The 14,201-nt window shown below is 35.6% G+C and overlaps 8 protein-coding genes across 11 annotated transcripts in view; 4 read left to right on the plus strand and 4 right to left on the minus strand.

The window, feature by feature from the left end:
- ord (orientation disruptor) overlaps positions 1-9,279 on the minus strand; it is a 28,387-nt gene extending 19,108 nt beyond the window's left edge. For 2 of the 4 annotated variants that reach the window (XR_004975832.2, XR_004975831.2), the window contains exons 1-6: positions 9,126-9,276; positions 8,440-9,053; positions 8,117-8,369; positions 7,862-8,056; positions 7,734-7,802; positions 7,383-7,666 (exon numbers count right to left, since the gene is read on the minus strand). Coding sequence is in view for 2 of the 4 variants with exons in the window: in XM_070110002.1 (XP_069966103.1) it covers positions 7,424-7,666; positions 7,734-7,802; positions 7,862-8,056; positions 8,117-8,369; positions 8,440-9,053; positions 9,126-9,140 (1,389 nt within the window). In the remaining 2 variants the exon portion in view is untranslated. Of the gene's footprint in view, positions 1-7,382; positions 7,667-7,733; positions 7,803-7,861; positions 8,057-8,116; positions 8,370-8,439; positions 9,054-9,125 lie in introns of all 4 variants that reach the window. The other 2 variants (XM_070110002.1, XM_014236171.3) reach the window with 1 other exon arrangement.
- The window catches only part of cyr (cypher), an 80,760-nt gene that overhangs the window by 17,170 nt on the left and 49,389 nt on the right, over positions 1-14,201 (plus strand). The window lies entirely within an intron of this gene.
- LOC106618021 (lipoprotein lipase-like) lies at positions 685-2,074 on the plus strand. Its single transcript, XM_070109659.1, has 3 exons — positions 685-723; positions 1,019-1,233; positions 1,291-2,074. Exons 1-3 carry the CDS (start codon positions 685-687, stop codon positions 1,835-1,837), a joined length of 801 nt encoding a protein of 266 aa, XP_069965760.1. The 3' UTR covers positions 1,838-2,074.
- LOC106618453 (zinc finger protein 37) lies at positions 2,112-4,010 on the minus strand. Its single transcript, XM_014236218.3, has 2 exons — positions 3,375-4,010; positions 2,112-3,297 (listed from the first exon to the last, which is right to left on the minus strand). Exons 1-2 carry the CDS (start codon positions 3,879-3,881, stop codon positions 2,305-2,307), a joined length of 1,500 nt encoding a protein of 499 aa, XP_014091693.2. The 5' UTR covers positions 3,882-4,010; the 3' UTR covers positions 2,112-2,304.
- On the minus strand, positions 4,307-7,117 carry LOC106618470 (zinc finger protein 664). The gene is made up of 2 exons (XM_014236242.3): positions 6,471-7,117; positions 4,307-6,414 (listed from the first exon to the last, which is right to left on the minus strand). The coding sequence occupies exons 1-2, from the start codon at positions 6,996-6,998 to the stop codon at positions 5,707-5,709; spliced, it is 1,236 nt and encodes a 411-aa protein (XP_014091717.3). The 5' UTR covers positions 6,999-7,117; the 3' UTR covers positions 4,307-5,706.
- Positions 4,420-5,710, plus strand: Gbeta5 (guanine nucleotide-binding protein subunit beta-5). Its single transcript, XM_014236254.3, has one exon. It carries the CDS (start codon positions 4,420-4,422, stop codon positions 5,479-5,481), a length of 1,062 nt encoding a protein of 353 aa, XP_014091729.1. The 3' UTR covers positions 5,482-5,710.
- On the minus strand, positions 9,334-10,890 carry LOC106618445 (zinc finger protein 625). Its single transcript, XM_014236206.3, has 2 exons — positions 10,370-10,890; positions 9,334-10,308 (listed from the first exon to the last, which is right to left on the minus strand). Exons 1-2 carry the CDS (start codon positions 10,796-10,798, stop codon positions 9,568-9,570), a joined length of 1,170 nt encoding a protein of 389 aa, XP_014091681.1. The 5' UTR covers positions 10,799-10,890; the 3' UTR covers positions 9,334-9,567.
- LOC106618427 (zinc finger protein 493) lies at positions 10,941-14,079 on the plus strand. Its single transcript, XM_014236182.3, has 4 exons — positions 10,941-11,484; positions 11,544-12,265; positions 12,678-13,161; positions 13,231-14,079. Exons 1-4 carry the CDS (start codon positions 11,035-11,037, stop codon positions 13,978-13,980), a joined length of 2,406 nt encoding a protein of 801 aa, XP_014091657.2. The 5' UTR covers positions 10,941-11,034; the 3' UTR covers positions 13,981-14,079.

The following is a 14,201-nucleotide window of genomic DNA, read 5'->3' on the forward strand; positions in this document are numbered from 1 at the left end:
ACACAGTTATTTTGGTCAATATTTGCAAATTTTCAAATTATTTAAAATTTTTAAATTATTGTTTAGAAATACGCGCACTTAAAATAAATTAACGCGTAAAGTGTCAAATTGCACATATGACAGACAGCAGTGTTATGAAACGTATTAAATTATATAAATTAAATAACGTTTATATTGGTTGAGCAGTCTTACATTTAATTTAATCTACATATGGAAACACATTATAAAGTGTAATTGTGTGATTAAATAGATTCAGATATTTTCAATACCAAACCCAAAAAATTATCACATATAGCACGCACAACTACACTACAAAAACAACTGTAATGTTAGCATTTTTGACAATAACCGCCGGAATTGAAGAAAAAATCGGAAGTAACATGTCTTGCATGCTTTTAAGGGATTTGTGTGTCTGATAAGTAAAAATTGTAAAGACATTGCACTATTATGAAATTAAACGTGCTATTTGCTGAATCACTATTATGAAATTAAACGTGCTATTTGCTGAATTCAGTTACCCAACCACAAAGCAATTTAAGCATATTTTTGGCATGAAATACAATCAGATACGCTTGATATATAAATAAGTTGTCAATATGTGCATAAGCCCATATTTGTTTCTAAGGGCTCATAAATTGTTGACAAAAATCACGAATTTTATAAACAAACATTTAACACGTGTACATGATAGATTCAAGATCCATAAATCACCAAAAAAAGGTGGTGCGTTAAATATGCGCGTTGTTTTGAAATGATTTGGAAATCTAATCAATTTCACTTTTTAAACTGCCTTCATCGACTATCAGATTAGATTTTCAAAGATTCTTTTCTGACTATATATAATAACGGTTCTCAAACAAATTGTGCGTGCACCGTTCTTCGTGAACAGCTAATCAAGGAAGTATTGCTGGTATTGCTTTGCAGCATTTTAGGTATCATAACTTATTAATTTGTTGCAAAAAATTTCGGAAATTTCAATCATTTCCATGTGTTTTAAATAAAACAATCTTCGATATAGCATATCTTTAAAATAATATCGATATTGTATTTAAAAGCTACCACAATTGCACTCCCATTGCGCGAAAGCACACTGGATACAAGTCAAACACGCAACAGTGATGATGTGCGTTTTTATCTGTACACCGCTGCAAATCCTGAGAAACCGCAAGAAATTCGTATTAACGATGCTAATTCCGTGAAAAAATCATACTTCGACAAAACGCGCCATACAAAGTAAGTTAGTAGATTGGTAATTTATGAAATTTGTTCAATAGTTCCAACATATTTCAGAATTATAATTCACGGCTGGACTGGGTCATACTTAACTAAACCAAATAATGAACTACGGCGTGCATATTTAGCACAAGAAGATCATAATATAATCTCCGTCGATTGGAGTACTTATGCCGTACTGAGTTATATATCATCACGTGCAAAAGTGCCCATTGTGAGTGAAGATATCGCCAATCTATTGGATTTCCTGCATGAACAATTTAACTTGAGTTTTGACAAAGTTGTTGTGGTGGGTCACAGTTTGGGTGCACATGTGGCAGGCTACTGTGGAAAGATTGTGAAACGTGGAAAGATTGCTGGCATTGTTGGTTTGGATCCAGCATCGCCGCTTTACAGCTATAATGACGCTAGTACGCGTTTATGCACTAACGATGCCAAATTTGTGCTGAGCATACAGACGAATCGTAGTTTAAAGGGATTTCAACAACCGATTGGATCAGCAGCATTCTATCCGAATTGGGGACTTAAACAACCCGGTTGCGGTGTTGATTTAACTGGTACTTGCTCACACGGACGTAGCATAACGTTATATGCTAAAGTTTGAGCGGTTACGTTTTTACGCCTATATACGAGTGTTTGAGCTATAATGACATAACCGGTAAATCTGGTTGCAATACAAATAGAAGAGATGTGCAAGTTGGTGATCCATTGCAAATTGCACAAAAGTCAGGCATATATTACTTTACAACTAATAAGGAGTCGCCTTTCGGCATTTTGACTGATAGAAGTTTACAAAAATAAAGAGTAGACTATGTAGAGACTGTGCCAGCTGTGAGAAAGCTGCGTATACTATAGTAAATAAAAGTTTTACACATTAATCTATGTATATCAGAATACTTGATTTATTTTAAACGGAGGCGTGTTACAGTTAATTGCACACGCATTTCTTGAAGAGGGATAGTCTTACACTAGCATAAAAATGTAAATTTAAAATTATACCAAAAACATACACAAACATATATGCGTGTACATACATACATACAATGATATTGTAGTGTATTTTCCATAAAACTAATTGTTGACAGTATCTATTGTTGAGCCGGTCCCACTTAGCACACCAGTCACACCCAACAAGGCCTCCCCTATTGAGTTAACTGGATTGACTACCGTACCAAGAGCTACACCAACACCACCAGCAATGCCCATGTTGACATTAGCGCTACCAACGCCAACATTATTAACACCGACACCGACACCGACACCGACACCAACATCATCTGCAACTATCGGGCCAGGTATAGCGCTAATACTGGCACTGGTATTGCCCACAATGCTCCGACTTAATGCGGCATCGTGTGTTCGCATATGCGCATTCAAACCGCCGGATTGTGCAAATGTTTTGCCGCAAACTTTGCATTCATGTTTCCGATCTTTAGAATGTAATTTTTTGTGTACGCGTAATGATTTTTTTCGCTGGAACGTTGAGCCGCACATGTCACATGCAAATGGTCGTTCGGTGCTGTGTGTCACCGCGTGTACATTTAAATCGTGGAAACTGTAAAAAGCTTTACCGCAAACGTCGCATTTTGCTGGCCGTTCGCCTGTGTGTCGCCGCATATGCGCTTTGTATACGCCATGATCACGACACCGTTTACCGCATATCTCACAAACAACCGGCCTCTCGCCGGTATGGCGCAGCATGTGTGCCTTCAGCTCTTTATCAGTGAAGAAGTCATTGCCGCATTCCTGACATTTGTGCGCCTTTATGCCAGTGTGACGTATTTTATGTCGTTGCAGGTTACCAGTTTGAGAGAATTTCTTGCCACAAATATCACATATTATGCCAGTATGCTTCCACTTGTGGGCACGTAGATTTCTTTCAGCTTTAAAACATTCACCACATTCATCGCATTTGAAATTCAACTTTGGCTCTTTCGATTTTTTTGTTTTTGGATTATGTGTTTGTCGATGATGTGTTAGCATGCTGCGTTTAGTTTTATATGAACGCATACAGTCCGGGCATGGATATGGAAGTGAATCAATGTCATCTTGCGGTTTTGGCTTCTACGATGCAATTAATAAGAATATTTACAAAAAAATTCAGAGGGAAAAACTTCGTTATTTCCAGGTAGAAAACTTACCTCGTCGCCCGATGAATCTTGAGGTCGCCAATCTTCATCTTCGACATCACTCTTATCCTCCCACGACTTAGTGTCACTGATGTCGTCAACATCTTCAACCTTTTTCTGTTTACGTTTGTTTTCCGGTTCAACTATGTTTACTCCTAGATTCTGTAAGTCAACAAAGTCGAAAGGCTTTTCATCAATCACTTCTTCGGGTTCTGAATCTGGAGCTTCGTAACCAACAGAACCATCGCCATGGTCACTTATATATTCTTCTTCGCTTTTGATAGGATCTACATCAATTTTGATGCTATCACTTGTACTTGTATCTAAGGTGGATTTTTCCACTTTTTCGGGTTTGGGCGTCAAATGTTCCTCTTGGAAATGTTGTGGAAATTGTTCAAACGCTACATTTGCTCCACATAAACAGCACGCCACATTGTAGGTATTCGTGCTGAGGCAAAATATTTCACCGCATTTGAAATTATGAAATTTGCTCGTATCCGGCGGCAAAAGTTTTAACATTTTTGTGTTTAATTTTAATGAAAATCCTTTCTTTTATGTGCAATAAATGGTATTGTTTTAGGAAATGTTGAAATCCACGACAACAAAAAAATTACTTGTTTTATTAGCAAATGTCAGAAATATTGTGCAGTGCTTCCAAGTCTCACAACGTGACTTAATGCGTGATGCCAAGTTTTATAATTATTTCTTAGCTTAATTTTTTTTTAAATTTCTCCAGAGTTTTCAATGTTTATTCTCTTAGGTTTGTGTAACTAAATACATATTTTATATTATGCTAATAATTATTTCAATGTTTTCCGTTATTACGAAAATTACACAACTCATATAATTAAGAACAAAATTTATTACGTTTATTACGGTATTTAGCCAATGCGGCCATTTCAGTGTATTCTGATCAGAATATTGTATTTGTAAACAAATATTGATTTTTGTGTATTCAACGTTGTATACATAGGATCTGCAGCAAAATTCCGAGCGTTTCATATAAAAACTATCTCTATCGTTGGGATAACTATATTTAGCAATATTTTGGTGAATAATGGCTGATTGTGCTCCTACGCCTAATGCCAGTGATAAGATGGCCAGTTTGTTGAAGGAGGCGGAAAATTTGAAAATCAAACTTGAGGAAGAACGTGCTAAATTGAATGATATTAATTTATGGACTGTTGCTGAACGACTCGAGCCGATTGCTTTTGTCAATATAAAACCGCGTAAAGTACTCAAAGGTCACCAGGCAAAAGTTCTATGTACAGATTGGAGTCCAGATAAGCGTCACATAATTTCTTCATCGCAGGACGGGCGTCTCATCATTTGGGACGCATTCACCACAAACAAAGAACACTTCATTACCATGCCCACCACTTGGATTATGGCATGTGCATATTCTCCATCAGGCAATTTTGTTGCTTGTGGTGGTTTAGACAATAAAGTTACCGTTTATCCGATAATGTCAGATGATGAGATGGCTGCTAAAAAGCGAACAGTTGGTACGCACACTAGCTACATGTCATGCTGTATTTATCCAAATTCCGATCAGCAAATCCTTACGGGAAGCGGTGATTCTACATGTGCTTTGTGGGATGTTGAAAGCGGACAATTACTACAAAGCTTTCACGGGCATTCTGGTGATGTTATGGCGATTGATTTAGCTCCAAATGAAACCGGAAATACATTCGTTTCTGGCAGTTGTGACCGTATGGCCTTCATATGGGACATGCGTTCAGGACATGTGGTGCAATCGTTTGAAGGACACCAGTCAGACGTTAATACCGTTAAATTTCATCCTAGTGGCGATGCCATAGCAACTGGCTCAGACGATAGTAGCTGTCGTTTGTTCGATATGCGTGCCGATAGGGAAGTAGCTGTGTTCGCTAAGGAGAGCATTATTTTTGGTATTAACTCCGTAGACTTCTCAGTGAGTGGCCGTTTACTATTTGCCGGCTATAATGATTACACAGTGAATCTCTGGGATACGCTTAAATCGGAACGTATTTGTCTATTATATGGTCATGAAAATAAGGTATCCTGTGTGCAGGTATCGCCAGACGGTACTGCATTATCCACTGGAAGTTGGGATTACACCATACGCGTGTGGGCATAAGTAAATATACATAATGTCATACCATGTACATACATACCATGCATTCAGAGTATTTTTGTAATTATATGTTTGGAAACGTATATTTATTTGTTGCGCTTTGATTATAAACAACGTTGTTACGAGTATTAATTGCTTAAATGTTAATGACTTAATGTTGCTTATTATATTTACTGGAATAAATCTAATGTCACATGTAGCGAATTTTCAATAAACATTAGTTAAAAATTAACTTAGTAGACTTTGTTCTTCTGCTTTGTGTTGTCGCATATGTCCCGCTAGACCTGCCATTTGAGCATAGGCACGACCACATATTTTGCAAACGAACTTCTTAATACCCAGGTGTAAATGTTTGTGGTGGTAGAGCGCTTTGCTCCGTGAAAATGATGCACCGCATACATCACATTTATGTGGACGCTCAGTAGAATGCATAGGCTTGTGCTCGTTTAGTAACGAGGCAGAAATAAATCGTCGACTACAGATAGTACATTCAAAAGGCTTTTCTCCGGTGTGTGTGCGCTTGTGTACAACTAAAGCATCCTTTTGTCGTGTACGATAACCACAAACTTCGCATATGTAGTTGCGTTCATCTGTATGAATTTTTTGATGCACTTTCAGACGTGATGAAGTAATAAATGCTTTGCCACAATTTTCGAAATCACATCTAAATTCCTTTATACCCTTGTGTGCTTTCATATGTATGCGTAGTGAACGGGAATTTTTATAAACACGTTCGCATTGTGAGCACTGAAATCCTATGTGTTCTTTCCGCACATGTGAATCTAGTGAACGTTGCTCCACAAATTCTTCTGGGCATTGTTCGCATTTGAATTTTTTTGGTCGCAGGTGTTTCATGTTTATATGTAGCTTTAATATACGTTCTGTGGTATAACGTTTTTGGCAATGTGCACATGAGTACTCTTTGGGCTTTCTAGGCTAAAAAAATGAATTACTTGTAATAAATCACTTAGTACGGCATTGCATCCATTTACCTTTTTTAAAATATGATTATCATCATCTCCTTGACTGCCTGTCCATTCATCATCATCAAATTCTTCATTCTCGAACTCGTTCGGTTTAGAATTATCAACACCCATAACTTCACCATATTCACTCAACGTGTCATTATATGCCGTTTCTATGACTTCTGCCTTGATGGGCACATTTTGCTTTTCGTTGGAAGTTACTTCATCCAAAACACGTGAGGGCTGTAAGACAGCCTCCACTCTCACACCACATTCATCCAATTCAGCTAGATATTCGACATTTTCAAATTCCTCATCTTTAATACATTCTTCTAATTCACCATCCGCGTCGTTATCACTATCACTATCGTGTATATTGCCTCGAAGGTGTACATTTTGGTAGTGTAACATAAAATCGTCAAACTCAAAAAGTTTCATTTTGCAAAGCACACAAATTATAGTGAAATTTACGTTATCATAACAAATTATTTCACCGCAACGTATACTGGTTCTATTTTGTTCATAACTTGTTGGTAATGTGCAATTCCGCATCATTTTTCACACACAAAAACTAAAACATTTACTTCTATACGATATTGATAAGCAATTGTTTATTTATTTGCACAACTGACAAACAAGCAGCAGTGCTGCCAAAGTTGTATTGTATGAACTTCCCGAAAACACACCTGACACATATGTATATATAACACAATTTTTTAAATTCATGGATATGTTCGCAAGGAAGTAAGTTGTTTTTACAGAAATAATGTGGTTTTGTGATTGCGATTATCAACAGTCAAAATTTCTTAATGGTTTTCATATTAATTGCTGATTGTTTAACTTAAAACTATTCTGCATATATAAATAAATTGAGCATGATCTATATCTTCATACTAATGTACATACATACATGTTTGCTGAAGTATAATATTTACTTACCGCAACTTTTTGTTTTTACAAATATTTCGGCTCAGAACTTATTAAATTGAATGACTTTGTAAGCCGGCTTGCAATTCACTGATGAATTGCTCACTACTACAGGAACTCATGCGTTCTTCCACTTTTAATTCCCATCTACCGCTACATTCATCTTTGTAGCATTTGATTAAGTTTCCAGAGAGGGGTGTAACTGGCAAGCCACCAGGATAGTCAATAATAGCAGTAATTCGCATTTTATTACAAGCTTTTAAAATTTGTTGTAAATAATATTTTTGTGGCCAAAACTATTTGGAAAAATAAATAAATGTATACATAAACATTTACCTATATAGGCAAAGTGGTATACCTTACCTTTTGACCATTTCCATTTCTCTGTAAATAAGCCGTTACTACGAATTGCATAGTCTGATAATCTTTAACCTAAATCATGAATTATTAAAGACATATGAGCTACAGAAAAGTAAAATATTAGCACTCACATTCTTCAATTCTTCTTGCAAATAGACAACACCCCGCTTGAGGTGAAAACATATGACCAACTGGAATGCGATAAATAAGAGATCTTGGATTGCGTGATCTGCGTCCGACCATATATATTCTCTGCACGGATTTTGTTCCATCGCCTTTAGTTTTATGCATGTATATACGTTATTAAATTGGAAATTTTCAACACTCTAACATAGATATAAGAAACCTTTAATATTATTTACCGCGAATAATAAAAAAAATATTACCACTTCTTGCACTGATACATAACGACCTTTATATGGGATTAGAAACCATACTGTATATTCCATGCATGTAATAAACTCAAAAGTATTGCGTACGTCATTGAAAATCTTTAGGGCATCGACCGCAATCATAACATCTAAGGCAGTGTGTCCAATAATACAGCAGGTCGTTAATTTAGACAATAAATCACACTCATTGTAACGATTTTTTAAAAATAGTTGCACAAAATATCCAAATAATTTCGAAATTTCTTCCCTTACAATGAGAAGCAAAACTACAATATATAATAGCTGCATACATCGCCATCAAGTAATCAGATACTTACTCTCGATTCATAGCCCCATTCAACTTTGTTGTTATAAACTCCAACCAATTTCCGGTAAATCCCCCACGTGATATTTCTGGCTGACGCAGGATGTAATCGATATTCGTGCGAAATTTCAATTGGAATTCGAAAACACTACTTTTTTGCTTTGCACCTGCATCGAGAGTGTATTCGATCGATTCCGGACCATACCGGAAGTCGCGTAATGCCTCTACCTTATGAAATAGTTGCTGCTGCCTTTGCAATAAATGCGAGTTACGTAGCTGACGCTGTTTACGTCGCTGTTCGCGATTTAGTGCCCATTTAGATGTGCATGGCGCATCGCTATCACTATCACTTTCCAAATTTGTGTTATCTGACTCCAATGATGCTGTTATTTCACAAGCTTCTTTTGAAATGAGCAACACTATACGGACATAGCCCTCATGCAGGTTTTTAAATTGAGTTAATGATTCAATACTTGCATATTGACCACTGCAAATTAATTTAATAGCAGTGCTCACTGTAAAGCGAAGTGGGCAGTCGTTGCTGCCTTGTACAACGTAAACTGTACTTTGCGTTTGTTTAAAATGCAATTTCACATGTGCACAGTTGAGTATATTACTAATCTCTATCTGAAAATAAAAATATACATATATTTTTTAATACCAATAAGTTTTTAAAAATATTTAATATTTTGCAAATACCTCCTCAAAAAACATTTCCGCTACATCTGTCAAACCAATTGCAAATTTAACTTCCGAAAAAGAATGTGTACAGTACTATATAAAACTTGGCACGAAAACAGTACGCACAAAAATGTTTAAAATATGACGTGAGCTTTGAAGCATTTTAAATTTTGTTATTGCGCTTAGATACTTAATATTTTGTATATGGTATATTATGAATATGGTATTTTTAGAAAAAATACTTTTTTATTCGTTGTAAATAATTGTAATTGCTTAAATCTATATAAATGTATATTAAAGCAAAAATAGCTGTCGATTAACAAAACATTTTTAATAATTAATATTCAATAGTCCCTATTCATATACAATAAGTAATTAAAAAGTAATAAAGGTTTGGATGGTTTGAATGACCGAATAATAACTTAGCTTTTTTTAAAGATGCAGCTGTGTCAAGAACTTATCAGCAATGGCCCTGCTCCCGATGTCGTCTCATATGTCCAGCTAAACCAGCAAGCTGTGCATATGCCTGTCCACATAACTTGCATTTAAACTTCTTCTCTGCGAGATGTAAGAAATTATGATGGTATAGCGATTTTGCCCTTGCAAAAGAGCGTCCACATACTTTACATTCATGTGGACGCTCAGTGCCATGTGATGCTTTATGCTCCCTAACCGCCGATTTTGATACAAAACATTTGCCGCATTCATCGCAAGCAAAGGGTTTCTCACCTGTATGTGAACGATAATGCACTTTAAGCATTTCCGGTACTCGACACGAGTAGCCACATATATCACATATGAAATTCTTTCCTTTTGTATGGGTGCGTTTGTGAGCTTGATATTGACGGCGTGTAAAGAAACTTTTCTTACAGTTATCATAATCGCAGACGAACCGTCGTTCCGTGCCATGTGTATGAATTTCCATATGTCGTAGCTGATTTGTTCGCGATGTACATCGTTTATCACAATACATACATTTCATACCACCATGTGCCGAAAGGGAATGCTCCTCTAAACTACGTAATGTCCTAAATTCTCCTGTGCATTCATCACATTTTTGAAACTGGATGCTGGCTGTTTTCCTACTCTCAGAATTATGTGTTTTTGCCAAATGTGTTCGCAGATAATGTGAACTTTTGTAGATACGGGAACATATTTCACATTTGTATGACTCGGTTTTACGATTACGCTTTTCGTTTCGCTGGAATGTGAAAACTCGTGTTATAACTAAATAATTAGTATACTTAAATATTCTATAATACCTTTCGTTGATCTACAGGTGGTATGTAATCTTTATCATCAAAATTAGATTCAAAATTATTCTCCGTATCACTGTCTGAATGTTCAGATAACGAGTTATCCTCTTTCCATTGGCTAATACGTAACTCTGACTTTTCCTTTTCTTCATCAGAAAAGACAAAGTCATGCTCTTCCAGGAATTCAGCTTCAGCTTCATCCTTCACATTTGATGACAGGTATGGTGCGACTTCAACAAATATTTCTTCTGTTTTCAATAAGTCGTTTTCGAGGTGTACATTCTTACAGTGATGCATGAAATCCTGGTAGTCGAACGCTTTGAGTTCGCACAGTGTACAAATAATGGTAAATTCGGTGGAACTGTGACAATAGATTTCACCACATTTTGCATTTGCACTATTGCCAAATGCAGTGCTTGGTAATAATTTGAGCATTCCGATATTTACTGTAAATTTTGTTGAATGCGATTGTAAACAAATGCAATTTTTGGTCCACTTCTCTTCATTACCTTTACTTCTTATTCACGTATTACATTCACAATGGTATTTCGATGCTTATTTGTTGACGATCAGCTGATCAAGTATTTTTTATTGCACTTGTGGAATAAAAAAATATTTCTCACATTGTGCATTTCGCCAAAATCAAATTTGTGCGAGAAAATTTAATTAATATGCTTAAAGCGCTAAACACATCTCAAACCTTCGTACAGTTGGTTGATAAAAAGTGTGCTGAAATATTTTTTCGGAAAGAGAATTGTTTTACAATAATATGCACACATTGCGAATTAAAAACTTTCAGTTTCGAAGAGTATTTACTGCATTTCAAAAATGTGCATCTTGCAACCAACGATTCATTTCAAAGTAATACAAATATTGAAACAGTGGAAATAAAAATCGAAGGAGGCAACGATTTTAAAGAGACAGCGGATAACGAGTTTAGTACTCTTATAGAATTACAGGAAGTGCCTTTTTCTAATTCAACCAATTTATCTTCCGCTTTTGTTGCCAAAAACATAATAACTGCTGATGACTTAGAAGAACATAATGAATGGCTAAATGATGAGGAAGAAGTTAAAAGTGATGAAGAGCTAAGCAATCAGGGTTCTGAGTATATACCAAGGGTATGTAGTGTGAAATTATCTACATATATACATATATAATACATCCTTCATTTCAATAGATACTCAAACCTAAACAACAGAAGAATTTAACTGCAGCGGAATTCACATGCAAGGAATGCTCAAAAAGCTATAAATTTGCAAAAAACTTAGAACGTCATATAAAAAAATGCCATAGTGAAGAATTACAATACACATGTGTGCGTTGTAAACAGAATTTTACCGATGAGCGATTACTAAACACACACCTGAGAAAAAAACATGCCGGATTTCCATGTGGAGAATGCGACAAGGTATATTCCAGTAAAGAAGCATTAAATATTCATCAATACAAGCACACTGGTGTACGAGGATTCCATTGTAGCATAGAAGGCTGTGGAAAATCTTTTTTTAATCCAAAGCAGTTATCGATGCATACACGTTATGTACATCGATTAGAAAAAAATTTTGTATGTGAAATATGTGGATTTCGCACTAAGGGTCAACCTGCTTTAATTGTGCACAAGCGTTCACACACTGGAGAAAAGCCATTTGTATGTAATTTGTGCGGTAAAGCATTTGCTTCTAAATCGCTATTATGTGAGCATGAACCGTCGCATTCGAATGAGCGACCACATGTGTGCGATGTCTGTGGACGAGCGTTTGCACGACCAAAAGCACTGTATCATCACAAACATCTTCATTTGGGCATAAAGAAATTTGTGTGTAAACTCTGTGGACGTGCCTTTGCACAAATGGCCGGGCTCGCCGGTCATATGCGGCAACACAAAGGGGATAACTGTTAAACGTCAAGTTGCAATTGAATTTGCAACAAATTTAATTTGTTATGCTATTCACAACATTAAGTTTTATTAATTAATAAGAACATAAATAAGATGTTTTTTTTTTAATTCAATTTCGAGATGTACAATTTCAATTAAAAAATTACAATCTTCTATTGAGAATGGTTTTGAGCTAAATTTGGTAATTGTTTACATTCATAAAAGTTGGAAACAAAGTAGTTGTAGTAGTTCATATTAAAATTGATTTTTAATATCTTGATACATTTACTACATATCTTGCATCCAATAATTACAATTTTAGCATCGCTTTCTACAAAGGTGACACTTATTAGATATTCGCTTTATATCAACAAAGTAAAACATATGAAAACAGCTGTTCACTACTGGATTTGCCGTTCGTAAACAAATCTAAAGTTTGTTGTTTAGTAGAAGATTGCATGCAAAAATGCTTAAAGTCGTTAATGCTGCACATAATTACTCCAAGTCCAAATGTGGCGAAATTCATTATCAATCTTCGACATTTTCGATTTTGTGCATTTTTTGTGGTATGAAAACGCTTGCATTTTCTGAATTCTGTGAACATTTTAATAAACATTATGAAGAATTCGCGAACGAATTATCTGATACCGAAGTAGTGACTATTAATATTGAAAGCAACAGTACGACAAATTCCAATTGTAAGCATGATCCATTGAAATTAGAAGCAGCAGATCTGACAAATGATTCGGAAGTGGGATTAAACGTTCTTGGGGCACCCAATCAGGAAACAATTATAGTAGAAAATAAAAACGATGACAGCCTTACTGATGTTCAGTTGCTTCCGCACAAAATAGTATTTGATGCAATACAATATGATAAGAATATTGTAAAAGACAAGATGAAAGAAGAAAGTGCTGACGTAAGTTTAACAACTATTTGCTCAGATTAGAAAAACTTGAAGCTAATTTTTATATTTTTTAAAATATAGGTGAAAACTAAACCGACTAATCAAACAAATTTAGTAGATTGTTCAACTTTCAGAAGGACTTCAGGTCATGAAAACATCAGTGAGAGCGAATGTGATCATACGGATACAAACCATATAGAAAGTACGCCAAATGGGAGTATTGATTGGACGAAATCCTATGAACCAAATTTGTTAAGAAATAGTGACAAACGTCCTTACAAAGCACGTAATACACCAAATATGTGCACATATTGTGGTAAAACATTTCGTCGCCGTTTGCAGCTGGATACGCATTTAAATATACATACCGGGTCCAAACCACACCAATGTGAGATTTGTGGACGTCAGTTTCGTGCAGTGACAACATTAGCACGCCATCGCAATACTCACCAAAATCGCTCCGATTTCAACTGTAAGTTTTGTGTGAAGTCTTTTTCTCGGCGCGCAGCAATGTTAAGCCATGAATTGCGGCACACACAAAAGCGAAACGTGCCATGCGACGAGTGTGAAAAGCTATTCTACACAGTTAATCAAATGGATACACATAAACGAAAAGTTCATCATTTGACGGATGATGCATCTTTACCATTTCAATGCAATTTGTGTACGAATCGCTATCGTAGTGCATCTATGTTAAGTACGCATAAGTTCAAAAAGCACTATAAAACAGCAAAAATATTTTGTGAGCAGTGTGACAAGAAGTTCATTGATGAAGCTCAATTAGAGGTGCACAAAACTATACACAAACCAACTCTGAAACATAATTCTTAATAATTTGGTACATTTAGTAATTAAGATCGTTTTTTAATTGTTTTATATTTCTGTCGTTGAAATATACATACACATGTGTTCACTTCATCACTCATCAAATATCTTTGGTTGATTTGCCTATGCTGGGAAAAGTAGATTTTCCTTAATAATTAAAAACTGGCATATGAAATTTAATCGTTTCATATGATTAAGGACTGCCCTAATAAAATAACAAGTTTCAA

This window comes from Bactrocera oleae, chromosome 5 (genome assembly GCF_042242935.1).
Source record: "Bactrocera oleae isolate idBacOlea1 chromosome 5, idBacOlea1, whole genome shotgun sequence".
NCBI lineage: Eukaryota > Metazoa > Arthropoda > Insecta > Diptera > Tephritidae > Bactrocera > Bactrocera oleae.